The 17579-nt window shown below is 42.0% G+C and overlaps 1 protein-coding gene across 2 annotated transcripts; it reads right to left on the reverse strand.

The window, feature by feature from the left end:
* Window positions 1-1424: 1424 nt before the first annotated feature.
* On the reverse strand, window positions 1425-5347 carry LOC120745080 (cytochrome P450 2K1-like). 2 transcript variants are annotated; one of them, XM_040049725.1, is made up of 9 exons: window positions 4945-5346; window positions 4685-4847; window positions 4452-4601; window positions 3230-3390; window positions 2705-2884; window positions 2480-2621; window positions 2200-2384; window positions 1958-2099; window positions 1425-1875 (listed from the first exon to the last, which is right to left on the reverse strand). In XM_040049725.1, exons 1-9 carry the CDS (start codon window positions 5137-5139, stop codon window positions 1688-1690), a joined length of 1506 nt encoding a protein of 501 aa, XP_039905659.1. In that variant the 5' UTR covers window positions 5140-5346; the 3' UTR covers window positions 1425-1687. The 2 variants fall into 2 exon arrangements, with proteins under 2 accessions (XP_039905659.1, XP_039905669.1); XM_040049735.1 differs by lacking the exon at window positions 1958-2099 and having other exon boundaries at window positions 1731-1875; window positions 4945-5347.
* Window positions 5348-17579: the final 12232 nt, after the last annotated feature.

The following is a 17579-nucleotide window of genomic DNA, read 5'->3' on the forward strand; positions in this document are numbered from 1 at the left end:
AAACCTGCTAAAGAAGGCAAAAGACCCATATCTTGCACTTCTAGCTTACAGAGCAACACCATTGGCTAACGGATATAGCCCGGCACAACTACTGATGGGACGGAGACTGCGCACGCCAGTTCCCCAGCTTCCTTCCCTGCTCAATCCCAGCCTGCCCAATAAGAATACAGTGTTGGCAAAAGCGAGAGAGAGAAGGGCGAGGGACAGTGATGCGTACAACAGGAGACATCGGGCGACTGAACTTCCCCCACTCGCACCGGGGCAACCAGTGTGGATTACAGACTCTAGGCGTGAAGGGACGGTCCTCTCCTCTCACTCCACACCCCGCTCCTATATGGTTGAGACTCCTTCAGGAGCCATCAGGAGAAATAGACGTCACCTCCAGCCATTGCCAGAGTCCACACCAAAGTTAGACCCCATCTACCCCCGTCAGTCCCAGAGAAAATACCCTGCCAGCTCCCAACCTATCGACGTCTACAACTCTGACTCCCAAGACGGAAGTCCCAGGTCTTGTCAGAACTAGAGCTGGCAGAGTTGTCATAAAACCACAAAGATTGAACTTGTGAGATTAAATAAAGCAAAGCATCTCGAGTTAAATATAGAGTAGCTATGTTTCTACAATAGGTTCTAAGAAGTAACGAAAGTCAGTTTCCCATATGCAGTAAATGTTTCAATAAGTTGGTGTTTTCTGCGAAAGGAGGATGTGGTGTTATCTGTTTGAGTATATCCGGTTTTATGCTGAAGTGTGTTGGGTACCGGAAGTGAGAAAAATAAAGGTCGAAGTTGTTTGCTCTACAAGGTGTCGTCTCTTTCCCTACCGAGAATCACGACATGTGTGTGCACGTGGTGTCACAGAAACATATTCCTCATCACATGTCTGTTGATTCTAAACTACTACTTTGTTGAGCACCAGGCTTATATCTATTATGTCACTGTGCAGGAGAAAGGGCAAAATCAGTGGGCATTATTATTGGTTGCCAAAGGTGATTTTGTCTTTTAAAGTCCAATTTCTAATGGAATTAGTAAAAGAGACTTTAGTCTGTGGCTTACATGTTATTATGTTATTAAGTAAGCGAACGCTGTAACAAGGACTGATACAGTTTAAATGTCTGAACTCTGAATTAGTGTGGTCTTCATTTCTGCTTGTTGGATTGGAGTTAAAGTCATGAGAAAAACATGGTCAGGGCTCTGTAATTTAAGTAAACAGTGGCAGGGGAACTTCTGCAGACACAGGTAGGGCCCCAGCTGAAATGTGCTGATTTTAGCAATAATAGGCTGCTATTCTGTAACTGTGTAGTAACCTTTGGCCTAAATCAGAGGCTTGGTGCAATCTTTCAGCAATATTGCCATGTCAACATTTCTGCATAACCTGTTTCTGAAAAAAATATGTGTCATTCAGTAGTTAAACACAGAAACTGTGTATGTGTTAGCATGGATTTACTTTATTTACAATACAAACATAAGCGCAGATATATTGAGACCAATAAAAAGACTGCTGTTTTGAAAGCAGTAGTCTTTTTATTGGTCTTAATTTAGAAAAGATTAATCAAGGAGGATATGTAGACTAAAGTAGATGTCAGTGCATAGAATACCATCACTGTGCATTAGATTTACGGGTACTTCACTCTATAGACTAATGCCAATTCATAAGAAAAACACACAGTTATCAAAAATGTCTGGTTCTTTTTCATTGGCGTCTGACAGCACACAGCTTCTGAGGTGAAGGAGAGAGTGTGAAGCCCACAACTGGTGTCAGGTCCATTTCATCCTCTGAAACTCCAGGAGGGGGCGTGAATCGAAAGTGCTGAAGGAGAGACGTGAAGAACAGGAAGATCTCCATTATGGCCAGACTTTCTCCGAGACACACCCTGTGCCCTGCAAGGACAGAGGTGAAAATGGTCCTAGGTATATGCAAGCGTAACATATTTGTTTATTTGGGTTTTTTTTTTAATGGCACCTGCAGAAAATGGCATGAAGGCATCTCTCCTGACAAATTTACCCTCCTGATCAAGGAAATGAGAAGGGTTAAAAGTAAATGGGTTCTCCCATTCACTCTCATCGTATAGGACTGAAGTGAGAAGGGGAAATACAGTAGTTCCCTGTAGCAGAAGTAAAGCATAATGTTCAAAATGTAAGTTAATATATAACAAAGAAAGAAAAACGAATTTGTGTTCATTGGAATAAATGTTAGCAGCAAACCTCTTTGATAAAATAGCCATGAAGGGAAACATCTCTGCTGGTTCTGTGAGGAATAGCCATGGGAACAAGGTTGCCGAGTCTTTGTGACTCATGGATAACAGCGTCAGTGTACGGCAGGTTCTTTCTGTCCTCGACACAAACTTGTTGACTTCCAACCACCCTGTTCAGCTCTTCCAGAACCTGGTCTGCATGTAAATGAAATATAAATCAAATTTGACAACATGTAAAAAAAATTTAAGTTCATGTAAATTGAAACAAGCCTGGCGAGGAATTTCTGCACCTTGGATATGAGGGTACTTGGCCATGTACAGCAGACACCACTGAAGTGTATTTCCTGGTGTATCGGTTCCAGCTGCAAACAGATTCATCACACTGTAGAGCAGGTTATCGTCATGATAGTGTGAATCCTTGATTTCAGACTTCTAGCACGACATATGGAGAAGAGTAAATGCCGTTAATGAACAACATTAACAGTATAGGACTGGAGTGACCGCTGATACCTCACCTCCAGTTTTTGCCTATGAATCAGAAACGCATCAACAAAGCATCTGCACATCTCAGGGTTGAAAGTCTCTTTAAGGTTTCCTATGATCCTTTTCATCTCCACCTTGTTGTCTTCAACGTTTTTCATCAAATCCCTCCAGTCTTTAAGAAATGGACCCAGCCACGGAACTATGTTGTATATCTGTTAGAGTGACCAATACAAATAAATTATAGCCAGAAAACATAACCATGAAAATCATGAGCCCCATTTGAGCCTCATTTACTTATTATTGTTTGAACATGGGTTTCAAATTTTGACATATTCATCCTGATGCTGATAATCTTTGAATATTTGCCTTTTTCGTTATGTTTGAAGAGGTGTAATGATGCTTTTCTACACATTGTTGTGCTATTAATTGAACATGTTTGTCTTGTTAACATTTAAAGGAATTCATTAGACAAATAAGGAAAATCTTACAATTTCTAATTTCAGAAGAAATGTATATCTGTACTGATTTTCCATGTCAGCATTAAATTATATAAGTACCAGAAGGGAAGCTGAGCCTGTCAGACGGATGGACTCATTGTCTCTTTCCACCATAGCTTGGAAGACAGGATCTTTGTATTCAAACCTCTTTCCAAACATTATAGCTGATATAATGTTTGAAGCAGCATAAACTAGTGTCTGCCTATTGTTGAACGCTTTCCCTGTAATAAAAAATAGTTAGAAATAATTAGATATAATATATATAATGAACTGCCACACATTATAAATACCTCAGTTTAGGCTCACTTTGAGATAATGTAGCATTAATGTCATACTGGCTGTTCTGACTCAGTGTTAAGGTTGCTTTTTTTTTTTTTCAACTAAAGTAGGATTATTGTGAAGTGTTAGACATCATAACCCAAAAATGTAAATGTATTGTTAGTTGAACAAAATAATGTTAATATCCTCTCACTGACCATTTTATTGGGCACACCTGTTCAACTGCTTGTCAACACAACAATCTCACTGTCATTTAAGCATGTAGACATGGTCAAGAAGACCTGCTGAGGTTCAAAATGAGCATCAGAATGAGGATGAAGGATGACGTTTTTACTCTGATTTTCCAGCAAAACCTACTCAAGGGTTTACAAAAAAATTGTCAAAAAAGAGAAAATATCCAGCAAACAACAGTTCTCAAACTGCTAAGAGGTGGGCAATGGTAACTCACAAAGCCACGTGTTGCAAACAAGGTATGCAGAAGAGCATCTCTGAATGCACAACATGTTGAACATTGAAGCAGATGGGCTAACAGCGAGAGATGGGCACACAAGGTGTCACTCCTGTCAGATAAGAACAGGAAAGTAAGGCTACAGATTGCACAGACAGTTTGAGTACAGTTCCCTGTACTCAAATGCTCTTCACAGTCAACAGATCAAAGTCCAATAGAGTGCCTTTGGGATGTGATGGGATGTGATGGGATGTGGGATTTAAATCCACAATATGAAGCTGGCAAATCTACAACAGTGATGCCGTCCCGTTAATGACCAAAATCTGTGAAATGTTTCCAGCACCTTGTTGAATCTGTGCCATGATGAGTTAAACCACTTCTGAGCCCAAAATCGTCTCTAACCCAGTACGAGCATAGTGTACCTAATGAAATGGCCGTGGGTATATTTATATTCCTCTCTGCTAAGGTTACTAAGTATTTTGTTTATTGAGTCACTTGTTTAACCAATGTGATTGTGTTTGAAGTTGTCAAATTGTTCAGTAGAGCTCATGTTACCTTGATGCTGTTTAAATTCTTGGATCAGATAGTGACATTCCTCAATGATTTTTCCCTCACTAATCCTCTTGCCCATTCCAAAATCTTTCAGGGTACTTAAAGCAAAGCGCCTCATTTCCTTCCACGAGTCACCATTGGAAAATAGTATTCCTGGAAGCAGATAAAACTGACTTTTTAACAAGAAGAAAATGAGAAAATAAATAAAGTCACTAACTCAAAGAGGATTTTCTTACCATGTCCTTTGTTAAAGTCATAGAAGACGGGCGTGACTTCTCTGTTTCCAAACTCTTCAGCATGGTTTACTAGAGCCTCTTTGACTGCCCTGTAACCTGCTATGACTATGACCTTCTTTAGTCCAAAGTAGACTGTAAACACTGGTCCATATGTTTTAGAAAGCTGAACAGAAATCATGTGCACATAGGTGAGATTCATAATCGAAACAACAATGACAAAACTGTATTGTCTAAGATTTTTTTTTTAAAAAGTTTCTCACATCAAAAAGAGAATTGTCGAGCCTCTTGAGATCGACCTGCAGCAGGTTACCGAGCAGAAGAAAAGGTCTGGGTCCTGGAGGCTCTCTCCTTTCTTTAGAGCTGAAGCTGGATAAAAGAATCTGAATGATCAACAGGCCAATGATGACCCCCAAAAGGAAAACGGAAGTGAAGGACTTAAAAAGCTCTTCAAGCATGATCCTAGAAGCTTCCTCTTCTGCTTTTTAGAAACAAACACAGCAAGTCAGGATGTCAGAACAAGAAATCACTGTTCTGCCAATTTTGCCCCACACTTATGCAGGTGACGCTACAGATTAGACCAGGGGTGGGCAATCTCAGTCCACGGGGGCCGGTGTCCCTGCAGGTTTTAGATGTGTCCTCGAACCAACACAGCTGATTTAAATGGCTAAATTAGCTCCTCAACATGTCCTGAAGTTTTCCAGAGGCCTGGTAACGAACTAATCATGTGATTCAGGTGTGTTGACCCAATGTGAGATCTAAAACCTGCAGGGACACCGGCCCTCGTGGACTGAGATTGCCCACCCCTCGATTAGACCAATAGTCATGGGTCGGTCGCGAACGAAATGGCTCTTAGAGCCAGTTCTTTGACGTGAACGATGCGAGCCGGCTTCTTATCGTCAGCCAGTTTTGTTTGTTTTTTTTCTTTCTCTCACCCTCTCTCGCACTTTTTTCCGCTTCACTCAGCATGCGTGCTTTACGCTGGGAAGAGGGGGGAGGGGCGGTAGTTACACTCAGTAGCACAGGAACAGAGCAGGAGGGAGAGAGAGAGAAAGAGCCAGGGACAACAACATCACATTAGAAAGGTATAGTAATCATCCACAACTATTTTCAGTTGCGGATGATAAAGGATTCAGAAAGTTTATTCATGCAGGTCCATATGACAGAGAATATGCATGTTCTTTTTGTTTTAATATTATAATTTATATTTAATTGTGTTGTGGTTTGCAGTGTTTTGTGTTGTTTCACTTTAAATTTGTAAAAGGAAAAAGCTGAAAATTTAAATAGATAAAAGTTGAAATGTGAATAGTTGATTTTTGTATTATATGATTTATTTATTACATTTTATGTGGAGTTAATAAATAAAAGTATATTTACGGTGGCCCCTACAGACAAAGCACATACAAACTTCAAATCACGTACGAACCTTGAAGCACGTACAAACTCCAAAACACGTAAAAACACGTACAAACTCCAAAACACGTAAAAACACGTACAAACTCCAGAACACGTAAAAACTCAGAAGCACTTAAAAACTCAAAACACAAACAAAAGACAACAGAAGTGCTCCAGGATGCTAGGGGCAGTGTTGAACTTTTGTTACCTAGTGGCTACACAAGCCAGCAAGTACCAACGACCGGATTTGGTGTGTGGTAATAACAGGTAAATGAACTTTTTTTTATTATTATTATTATTTGACTATATATGAATGCCTATGTATAAATAACAATGCACATATGCTTTCATGCTTTCAATTGTGTAATTTAAGTGATCTAGGTAGCTCTGTTTTGGAAGTTCAGTTCATGCTAGAAATGTGTTTTGGAGTTTGTATGTGCTTTTTGGAGTTTGTACGTGTTTTGTCTCTAGGGTCCACCTCATATATTTATATGGGCGACCATGGCTCAGGGGGTTGGGAAGCGTATCTGTAACCGGAAGGTTGCTGGTTCGATCCCCGGGCTCTCTGTCCTGGTCGCTGTGTCCTTGGGCAAGACACTTTACTCTACCGCCTACTGGTGTTGGCCAGAGGGGCCGATGGCGCGATATGGCAGCCTCGCTTCTGTCAGTCTGCCCCAGGGCAGCTGTGGCTACAACCGTAGCTTGCCTCCACCAGTGTGTGAATGTGAAAGTGAATGAATAGTGGCATTGTAAAGCGCTTTGGGTGCCTTGAAAAGCGCTCTATAAATCCAATCTATTATTATTATAAACATATATAAATAAAACCACTTTTTTTTTTTACATTAGTAATTCCGTTTGTGCATAATTTTATATTATTGTTAATAATAAATTAATTAAAGCAACAAAACAACCTGAAGAGCCGGTTCGGAGCCGAAAGAGCCGGCTCTTTTTAGTGAGCCGAACCGAAAGAGCCGGTTCTCTAAAAAGAGCCAGAAATCCCATCACTATAGACCAAGCTCAGCAGCAGTGTTGGGGAGAAACGCAATACATGTACCGATGCCCAAATTTTAATAATATGTATGCATTAAGTGCATAGTAATTACATAAATTGCAAAAAAGTGCAATAAACTACAAAAAAATTGAAAATCGTTTTTGTTTTTTTAACATATATTTCTAGTTAGAGAAATTTAAGAGGCTTATCCCTCAAAACTGTAAATACAAAAAAGTTGCACAAAATAGTTTCCCACCACAGGAAATTTATTTTAAGTGTCTTCATAGTTTTATTTTTGAAATACACCAATTTTTATATACTGCAGGAAAACCGAAAATAAATATTATAATGCAAATTTGCAAAAAAAAAACAGCATATGCATCAAAATAAACTATTTCCAGCAGTGCAATATGAGTCCTAAGCATCCCAGAAACGACACAGAAAGTCATAAAGTAAAACATAACTTTTAAAAACACAAGTATAGGCTCATAAGGCCCTGATGGTAAAAAACTACATTTCCGCAAAATGACGTCACTTCCGGTTTCGAGCAGGTCATGGCGGACATGTGATAGTTCACGCTGATGGACGTAGGAAGTGTTACGAACAGCTGATCGATCAGCAAAGCGTGTTTCTGGAATATTATGTTTTTGTTGCTGCAAGTATTTTTTATGCAGTTTTTGCAAACCTATATGTGGAAGGAAACTGTGACCTAGGACAAGCTGATCGCATAAGATGTAAGTACAACTCCTCCGGTTTCATATGCAAAAAATAATTATTGCGCTAGCTTACGTGGTTGCAGTGCTACCGGGATTTAAAAATAGTTACGCAAAACGGAGCGTGCCCGCTCCGACCGGCTTTAAAGGGTTAAAATACCAAATATGAGTAACTGTATTCCATTACTGTTGCCATTTAAAAAGGGGGTATTCAGAATACAGTTACTTTGTTGAAATAAAGGGATTACACGCGATCTTTTCCTGTTTCATATGTTAGGCTATCCCCTCTCTATTTTTGGTAATTCCACGCCGGTGGAAACCCAAACAAAACAGGCATTTAGAGTCTCAAATGCTTGTGTCTCAAGCTCGTGTCTCATAATGACGTGAAGAAATATTTTTTAATGATTTAATATGAAGGCAATATTTAATATGAAGGCAGAGTGTTCTGGCATCGCCTGGCATCGCCTGGCTGTAACACTCCTGTAACAGAATGTAGCCTCATGGGCAGTGTAGTCCGTGCTGCAGGGAGAATGGACGGCTACCCATTATGTGTCTGTGAGCGCCAGGGACGGAGAAAAAGGGAAGTGGAAAAGTAGGAGCTGTCAGCGAGCAGAAACGGGAGCTGGAAGCATGCAAATATAATAATAACCACTGCAGCCAGAAAGAGTGTCTGACGAGCCCAGTTGTAAGTAAGCTATTAAGACTCGACACTTTACACTTTTTTCATGTTTTCCTCCGAAACAATAATCTCCGTTGGAGTAGCCTTTCAACGCCTCTCTCTGTCTCTCGCTAGCAAAGTTGACCCAGACAGCAAAGTAAAGCTAGTTTTCGGCTACGAGCCCGACACGGAACCTGACGTTTTAGCCAGACCTGTTTTCTATATGAGATCGCTGCAAAAAGCAGCCTTACCTAATGTCCACTACTGTTACTCATTTTATATTAAGATTTAAAAATCTAGTTGGTATTGGTATGGCGAGTAACCTTCAGTAATAGTAGTAAATCAGCTCCATCACCTAGTGGGGGTGGGGGGGTCATAGTTTGGCCCCGCCTTCACTGTTGTGATTGGTGTGGGGGTAGGGACAGGCTTAGGGCGTCGGGGGGTTCCCCGGAGGCATCTTCCTTGGGGGGCTCAACCCGGGGTAGCGGTCATGGCCAATTAGGGGCTCTGTTGGCTCTTAGATGACGGTTTCCTCGTGGCTGCGTGCAGCGGGGCTAGGGGAGGGTCTGTGCTGACGGACGTGGGTTACTGACCTGGTAGCCTGGCTGCCCCTGGGTGGGTCCGGGATGGGCGTGAGGTTCTGGGGGCGCTCCGGCTCTGGGCTGGGGCCCTGGCCGGGCCTCGGGGGCTTGGGCCCTGGTTGGTGTGTTGCCGGGGTTGTGGGTGGGTGTATGGGGGCCCAGCCCTGGCGCAGGGTGCCGCCGGTGCGTCGAGCCACCTGGGGGGCCCTTCAACTGGTGGGGGAGGTTGTCACATCTTGCAGGAGCTTTCCTCTCTTCGGGAACTCTCTCTGCAGGAGGGGGAGATACAGGAGAGGTGGAGGAAGATCTCAGCCTGGGCGTCTACTGTCTTATGTAGTCTGGAAGATGAGTGGATGATGGGGTGGGTGCAGTTTTCTCTGTGGTGGGGTTGGGCGGACTGTCCCGGGCTCTGTGGGGGCTCTGGAGTAGGGGTGTGTCACCAGGGTGCAGTGCAGAGGAGGCCCGTCCCCCCGTCCCCTTCTGGCTGCCTCTGCCTCAATTTTATCCCACAACTTAGACATTCATATTACTCACACTCTCATTACACATACATATAGGATCTCGGGGGTGGGCACGCTACACGGAATCCAAATTACCATCAGGGTGTACACCTCACCCCTGGCGTCGTTGCCCACCTCTCAATTTTAAATACACGTAGACATTGAGGGCTAGCAGGAGGGACTATGCGCTTACCTGCTGCTCTCTGGCAGGTAGCTCTATGCCCTCCTGGGTTTTAAATGCACCTTAGAACACACATGCATCAACACTACAATGAGCGGGTGGAGGGAGGTTTGGAGTCTTCTCTCACTAGGAGAGGTCGCTAGGAGGAGGAGTTGGCCGTCCGACTGGGGTCTGGAATGTGGGGCCTCCCTGCTGCTGCGGAGTTGGGGCGGTCTGCTTCTCCCCACCGCAGGGAAAAGGGTAACACCACCTGGGTCTGGGTGCAGTTCCCCCCTCCAGGGGCAAGGGTACCTAGACCCGGTTCGTAGAGTACGCTTGGGGAGTGTGATCGTGTGTACAGCGTCACTTTATGTCTGTCTCCATGTTGGTTGAGTGTGGAGTAAGTACACATGAGAGCATGAGGGTGGGAATGGATGTTTGTATCTGTGTGTGCCTGTTTGTCTGTGTCTATATGTCAGGTTGGGTATCAGACGCCACCTCTCTGGGGACATCTCAGGCCCTCCAAGGTTTGGAGGCCTATCTCCCCCCACCACCACTTCCCCTGCCGGTGGCGGACTCCCTCAGACATCGGTGCGTTGGTGGTTCTTTGTGTCCGGGGATGGGCGTCCAGGTACACACCGGCTCACTCCTTGGCGGCCGCTTATCGGGGCCTGGAGCCTGGGGCTCGCTCGGGCCACTTCGGAGGTGGGGTGCCCCCGGCCTCTCGGCCTGGGGCTCGGTCACTCAGGCGCAGCTGGCTGCCGGCGGAGCTCACGGGCGCGTCACTGCAACCCCCCCTGGCTTCTGCTCCGCGGCTGCTGGGTGACCCCTCATCTGGGACTCTCCTCAGCTCTTTCTGGGACAGTGGCGCGGCTGCCCCTCTGTTGGTCTTCCTTGGTCTCTTGTGTTCTGAGGGCCTCTGGATGTCTGGAGTTTTGATCTCCTCCATACCTGCTTCATGCCCTGGAGGACGGGGCAGTGGCCCCCCCCACACCCTCTAGCAGATCATTACATGAAGGAACCTTTTAAAAAAACAAGCGCGTCCATGCTCACAAGTGTACACACGGGTGCTCACACACACAAACTACACCCTTTTTGGCTCCTACCTCAAAGCACACTGTGTTCTGTTGATCTTATGTGCTGCACAATAATGTTTAATATTTAGTATTTACTGTCATATTCCCATATATCATTGTGATGTTGTTTATTCTATTACTCTTGTTTTCTTCTGCTTGTTTTCTCTTTTTTCTTTCTCAACAGGTGATCCAGGTGATCGATATATGCATTTTTTTTTCTCTGCTTATTCTGTTGGTTTTTGTTTTTTGCCCTTCTCCCCCGTCCCTCGTCTCAGCTGTTTTTCTTTCCCTCTTTCTTTCTCCCCTTCTTTCCCCCAGTCAAGTCTGTCCCGTATTCAGCAAGTGAAAATAAAATAAACAATAAAAGGTGAATCAAATGGACCATTACGGCAAGGCTGGGATGGTCAATTTGGTAAAGTAAATCCGTTGGGCATCTTTCTTCGCCTTTAGACAATAATTCTGATGGCAAAAGAGCCAAACGGGACAGGCGAAAAAGAAAAAGAAAAAAAAGTAATAGTAGTAAATCACACAGCAATACTACATTCATGTAGTTGTAAAAAAGCATGATAATATATTAAGTAATCCAAAGTATTCAGAATATGTTACTCTCATTGAGTAACGTCACTGGAATACGTTACAAAATACATTTTGGGGCATGTATTCTGTAATCTGTAGTGTAATACATTTTAAAAGTAACCTTCCCAACACTGCTCACCAGTCACACTGTGAGTTATCATCAATCCATAGATCGCATGGAAATCAATGGCACTCTTAGTTGGATAAGCAAGTATTCTACCCTGTTGAACACAGCGTCTACAAATAAAGAGCTGATTGAAGAAAAAATGTTTGTGTGTTATCTTATGTGATGTGTTTCCAACATTTGTCCAAGATAAATTCACAGACAGTGAAGGCTAATAAAAAAATGAAATGCACTATTGTTTTGTCTGAATGTACTCATTTTCATCATTCATAGATTCAAAAGGGTGACGAGAAAGAAAACAACACAAAGAACACTCACAAGTGCTCTAATTGTATACCATGTTCCTTTTCAACAAAGGAAATTTAATCTCTGCATTTTCTTTATTTCAGGAGAGAATAAAAACAGGCTGGGCTGGACCGCACTGAACGCCTAGGGTTCGCGCCCTAGGCTTCCGTGCTCACCGCGGCGGCCCTCCTACTCGTCATGGCATATCTAGATGGTGAGGAGTTTTAATACCAGAAGTGTCCCTCTATTTATTTATTTATTTCGAGAGAAAATTCAACCCCAACTTGACGTTTGTCTGGAATGATCTAAAAGGAATGATGTAAAAGACGCATTTGTAAGTGTAGCCAAATCAATTTTTTATCTTCATATCAGATATTTTATCTGATATTTTATACATTAAATTCTAGTTTGATGCCAGGAATTCATAATTTTATTTTCCTGAAACATAGTTATTAATAGCCATTTACAAAGTCATAATTCAAAAGTAGATTAAAAACACTTTTTTCTATCTTTAATACTTTAATCATTTATGTGAAAGTGTTTGGAATTTTGTTTTTAACAATATTATTTTTAAACACAAAATACCCAAAGTGACGAAAATGAAAGGCCATTAGAAGAGATACTTTGTCCAAAAGTATTTACAGTATCCAATTAACATGATAGACCTTTTTTGTCTTGGTTGCTTGTACTATACGTGTGCTTATTTTAAGAGATTTTATTGTCAAGTAGTGAAACTGCAGCAGTTAACCTGTTCAATAAAGGAAGCCTGGCCCTGGAAGCCTAAAGCCCTGGAAGCTGAAATCTTAGCTGGTTTCATAGGGAAAGGAGAGCTAGCCAGCCACTGTGCTCACTACAGACAGATGAGGAAAGTTACATTTTTTTCTTTTCCAAACCAAAATAATACATCAGTCTGAAAATTGTTGTTTACATGTGCAAAAGAATCAGCTAAATGGACATGCCAGCCTATGTTAAACCAAATCTGATCAGGTTTAAATATTATAACTTTTGAATTCACAGTAAACAGAATTGAATTGATTTGGAATGTTCTCATATTATGAGATGCTTTGTCTTTCTGTAACATGGTGTGGCATTTTATATATTTTTGGTATTTCTTAAGGAACATAAAGAAAAAGAGGGGGGGAAAGGACCAAAATCAAAGGCTACGTAACATAATTTCTTTTTTCTTTCTGATTTAATAGATATTTGACGAAGCAGGTTTGGGTCTATATAATATAGTACAAAATTTTAGCCTTAGGTGCAATATAAAGAATAAACCTTCAACATACAACAGAGCAAAAATCATTTTTGCAAAAACAGTCAGAAGGTGTGTACTATGTTCATGTCTTGGTGAAAATCACAAATTCAGATGTGTGAAAACATCATTTTGTCCAGTCATCCCACTGCATGAAAACAATCAGAGTGCCAGAAAGCAGAATATATATGGTAACCTGTGTGAATAACTTGGTAAAAACAGCAAATTCAAGCAAAAAATGAGACCAGTTTTTCCCATCTCTAAAGAACACCACTCATTCCTGTTAATACAGTTTTATTTGCCTTCATGTGAAGGACTGAAATACATGTTTCTCCTTTTATCTCACAACATCTGCTTTTGCTCAACAATCCAGGTGTTGAGGATCGTGACATCTGCTGGTGGTGGCTGAAAAGTGAAGGATCCTTCTGCTTGCCGCAGACATTCACTTTAAAGAAGCCCTGCTTAAGCCCTCACTCACTGGCAACTGACAGCACACAGCTTATGAGATGAAGGAGGGGTGGTGAATCCCAAAGCTGGTGTGAGATCCAGTTCATCCTCTGTAATTCCAGGTAGAGGAGTAAAGCAAAAGCGCTGAACGAGGGAGGTGAAGAAGAGGAAGTGCTCTATCTTAGCCAGACCTTCTCCGAGACACATCCTGTGACCTGCAAATGCGAAGAGTTTACGCTTATTTAAACGATTCATGTCTGTGCAACTGCAAATTTTCTTAACAAAAGCAAGTTGTCATACCTGCAGAAAAGGGCATGAAGGCATCTCTCCTGACAAATTTACTTTCCTTATCCAGGAAATGAGAAGGGTTAAAACTCTGTGGCCTCTTCCATTCACTCTCATCGTACAGGACAGAAGTAAGAAGGGGAAATACAATAGTTCCCTGTAAGCAAAAGAGCACATTTATCATAGATGCGCTGTTAGCGCCATTTATAGTTATTACATGTTTTATTTTGAAAAGCCTGAAAAGGATATGGTGCTTTTGTTGTGAAAGGTTTGTGAGAAATAAAACAAGCGAATGGCGGAGCGACACGATGGTTTTATCGTCGTTGTTGCACAAACCGACGCGTAAAACAGCCTCTTGTCCATCCAGACTCTTATTTTAGATATAAGAGAAATAGAGAACTCCAAGAAGAAACAAAGATAGCCATTACATGCGCGATTCAAGTTATCAGAGGTGAATCAAAATATGAGATGAGAGATGAGATAGCCTTTATTTGTCAGTTGCAGGTCTTTTGCCCACAACCGAGATGACAGACTTTGCCGACCGTACAAACTGTTGCGAAATCAGTTTTACCCCGGTTCTTTTTATTCCTCAAGCATCCAGAGACGGCACTGGACTCAGTAGTCATTTTCACGAAACTTTATTCATCTTTACTCACCTTTACTCATCTTCATTTATCCTCATTTAAGCATGCATCTTCTAGAAGGGAAGACTTGCCAGGCCGGTGCCCCCTCTGCAAAATCTTCACTCCTTTGTCTGTGAAACACAGTTTTGTAGGGGCGACCCTATCATAAAACCCCCCACGGTGTGCTGCAAACTCTGTCTGTGTCTATGTGCACGAGCACATGAATGCCTACATGTGCGCGTTCCCATGTGTCTATGTGAGTGCTCGTGTGTGAGTGTGCGTGACAGTTAAAACACTGTGGGTGTAGGTGATTCCCCAGAGGTCATAAAACCCATCTCCCTTCCAGACCACAGTTATCCAGTTACAAATGTTGAGACCCCCACACAGGTATCCTCTGGGGAATTTCAACTCAGCATTAACTCCTCTTTGTCTTACTTTCATAGTTCAAGTGGGGGAGGGGTCTCCTACAATCTACTCCTAAGTTCATGACACAATCAGGCCTTTATTACATTGAGGGCAGTGTCAGTGTCTCTACAATAATTCTAGATTCTATGTTAACACATTTCTAAACTCTAAAATAAGCTAAACATTCCTACAAGTCCCCCTTTTTTATCTGCTCCATGGCAGATAAAACTAAACTAAATCTCTCACCATAATGTTTTCATACTGTGACTCCCCATTTCCCAAAAGTGGCATCATGGTGTCGGCCTTTGTATCAGATTCTCCCACAGCACGATTGATGAGTCTTACGAACAAGGCTCTGATACAAGGCACACAACAACACCCACATGTCACTAATACTGCAATAAAAACAGACAAAGAAACCATAATTGACATAATGAAACCTTTCCATTGCCCAAAGACAGAGGTCATCCACGCCTCCAGCGGGTCATCTAATCCCGAATGCTCATACATTGTGGTGGACAACGTCTTTAGGCCTTCCAGAACTCGGGTCACAGAGCCGTTGGAAACTGTGTGTTATTTGGAATAAAAGTACAATACATATCCCCAAACATCGCGCAAAAGCCCCCTTTTTCTCCCAACAACATATCTAACGCCATCCGATTTTGTACTGCCATTAAAGATGTTGGACTCAACTGTTCAGCAAGCCCTTGCATTTAATGACAGCACAAAGATCAAATGTATACGAGATTGTGGACCCTTTAACGTAGTCCAACTCTATACCGCCATAATAATTAAAACACTCATCTGATTTACCTGTTTCACTACGCTTGGTTCGCTTCACCATGTCCTGTGATGGTGGAGTCGCCGGAATGGATTCAGGTCTGTCTCTGGGCAATTCACTTATAAGAAAAATCACAGTTAAAATAACAACAGTCACACCTAACACTACCGTTTCTCTCCATTTCCCCCTCAACCAGCCTAGAGAAGTTGACATGAGTTAAATGTAGATGAAAGGCTCGTCTGTTTACATCTCTCCCTCGCAGAAGGCTTCTCTGCAGAGCATCAAATCTGCATGGCAAAGTGACACACTTTAGGTGATCTTCATCCTTGGTAGTAGACGTTCCAGCCCTGTATTCCAGCCCTAAACCTAACCTTATCCCTAGCCCTGACCATAACCTTATTCCTGACCTTAACCAGGACTTTAATGATGTTAAATAGCGTGTTTCTAAGCGATTTGAAGAAAAAGAGCAAACATGTGTAGATTCAGTCCAGACGGTTCTCATATTTCCTCTTTTTTCCGAGGTCGTCATTTAGGAACGTGGTGGGTAGCCGAAAACGTAATATGGTGACTGTTAGGTTTTGTATTGTTGATTGTCATTTATGCTTAGAAATATTTACTTATGTATGCTTAGAGTTTTATAATTAGTTTTAGATTGGTAGAGGTTTGATCCTTAATAGTCTGCAAACTTTGTGTGCATTAGAGAGCACTCTGGGAGCATGGGAGAGGTCGTACCTTCTCTTATTGTTTTATGGCAGGATAAACGTGGCTATATCTGTTTTAGGCTAAGTGCCTTTTGTTTAGATGAACTGTTGGACTTCCAGACCAGCAGGTTTAGGGAAGTCATTTATGGGGTCCCACTCTGACCACACACACACACCCACAGGCAAGGTACTCTTTGCTTGTATGTAGACGTCGTATGTTAATGACCCTATGCATATTCATGTAACCACAATAAAAGGAGTGCTATGGGGAACCTGGCTGAGAGTCTGACGGGGGTCAAGTGGTGGAACTACACTTGACTCCAGGCAGGTCTCCCTCATGCATGAGTAACAAGAAGAACTTTGCCTACTTCGTGTCTTGCTTGCTGTGTAATTATATTGTCTTCAACGTTCCAGCGAATAGGTTCAAGCTACAAACCTATCAGTGACGATTTGTCACCTAGCGTAAAATGTTACGCTTTGGGAGTGAGAACGTGTTGAAATCACTGTCATTACCATAATTTGTCCCAAATCATGAATCATCCCAATTTATTCCACATGTCACTCCACCCATTTTATCACTATGAGCTCAAAAGTGGCCAGCTAATGAGCCCATATTCAACTATTCCATAAACACTGCATCTCTTATTTGTTTTCTCGTGTCACTTGTCTGTTTTCTGCTGAATCCTCTACATGCACTCTTAAAGAAAAAACAAACAGTAGGAGCACACATGGATTATCCTGGTGGGATTTTTCTTCTTTTTTATGCATCCATCTATAGAACACTGCATGTTATATTCTAAATCTGCCTGTTCTCTTTCAGAAACCTGCCTGCAGAAAATGAACCTAAAGTATGTAATGCAAGGATGTAATCACTGTCAAGATGGAGAAAGCATAAAGTTTGACTTTAAGTGACAGTTATGGACACCTAATATGATAAGGAGATTTTGCAGGTCATTAATCAATGTATAAAACTACAATAAAATGTATTTTTAGTGACACAGGACACAAACATGGAAGCAAGATCTATAATTAGGATTATTTATAATAATCATTGCACTAATAAATCATTGCAATTTCTTTAACCATAAAGAATAACTAAATCCATCAGGACAATATCACATCAATGCACTGAACTCACTATGTTATCCCTCTAACAGCCTCCACATGTTCTCACTGTAATTTCCCCCTCATGAATGAATTTATGCTGCACTAATTTGAATGTGTCCCTCCAGAGATTTATAATTGCGAAACCGGTTCACCTTGTACACGCTGACTCCACAGACAAGGTACGAAAATATATCAGGCTACGTCAATAGCGGTAGGTCGTCAGGGTTTCTACTCCACT

Source organism: Simochromis diagramma, unplaced genomic scaffold (assembly GCF_900408965.1).
Source record: "Simochromis diagramma unplaced genomic scaffold, fSimDia1.1 OVJJ01000321.1, whole genome shotgun sequence".
Taxonomy (NCBI): domain Eukaryota; kingdom Metazoa; phylum Chordata; class Actinopteri; order Cichliformes; family Cichlidae; genus Simochromis; species Simochromis diagramma.

What these genes read in the sequence shown, in the direction of transcription:
- LOC120745080 (XM_040049725.1), bottom strand. Translation starts at nt 5,139, where the DNA reads ATGCTTGAAGAGCTTTTTAAGTCCTTCACTTCCGTTTTCCTTTTGGGG. An exon ending in CAGGCTCAGCTTCCCTTCTG is followed by an intron (nt 2,885 to 3,229) that starts GTACTTATATAA and finishes TCACTCTAACAG; the next exon opens with ATATACAACATAGTTCCGTG. An exon ending in ATGGCTATTTTATCAAAGAG is followed by an intron (nt 2,100 to 2,199) that starts GTTTGCTGCTAA and finishes CTTCTGCTACAG; the next exon opens with GGAACTACTGTATTTCCCCT.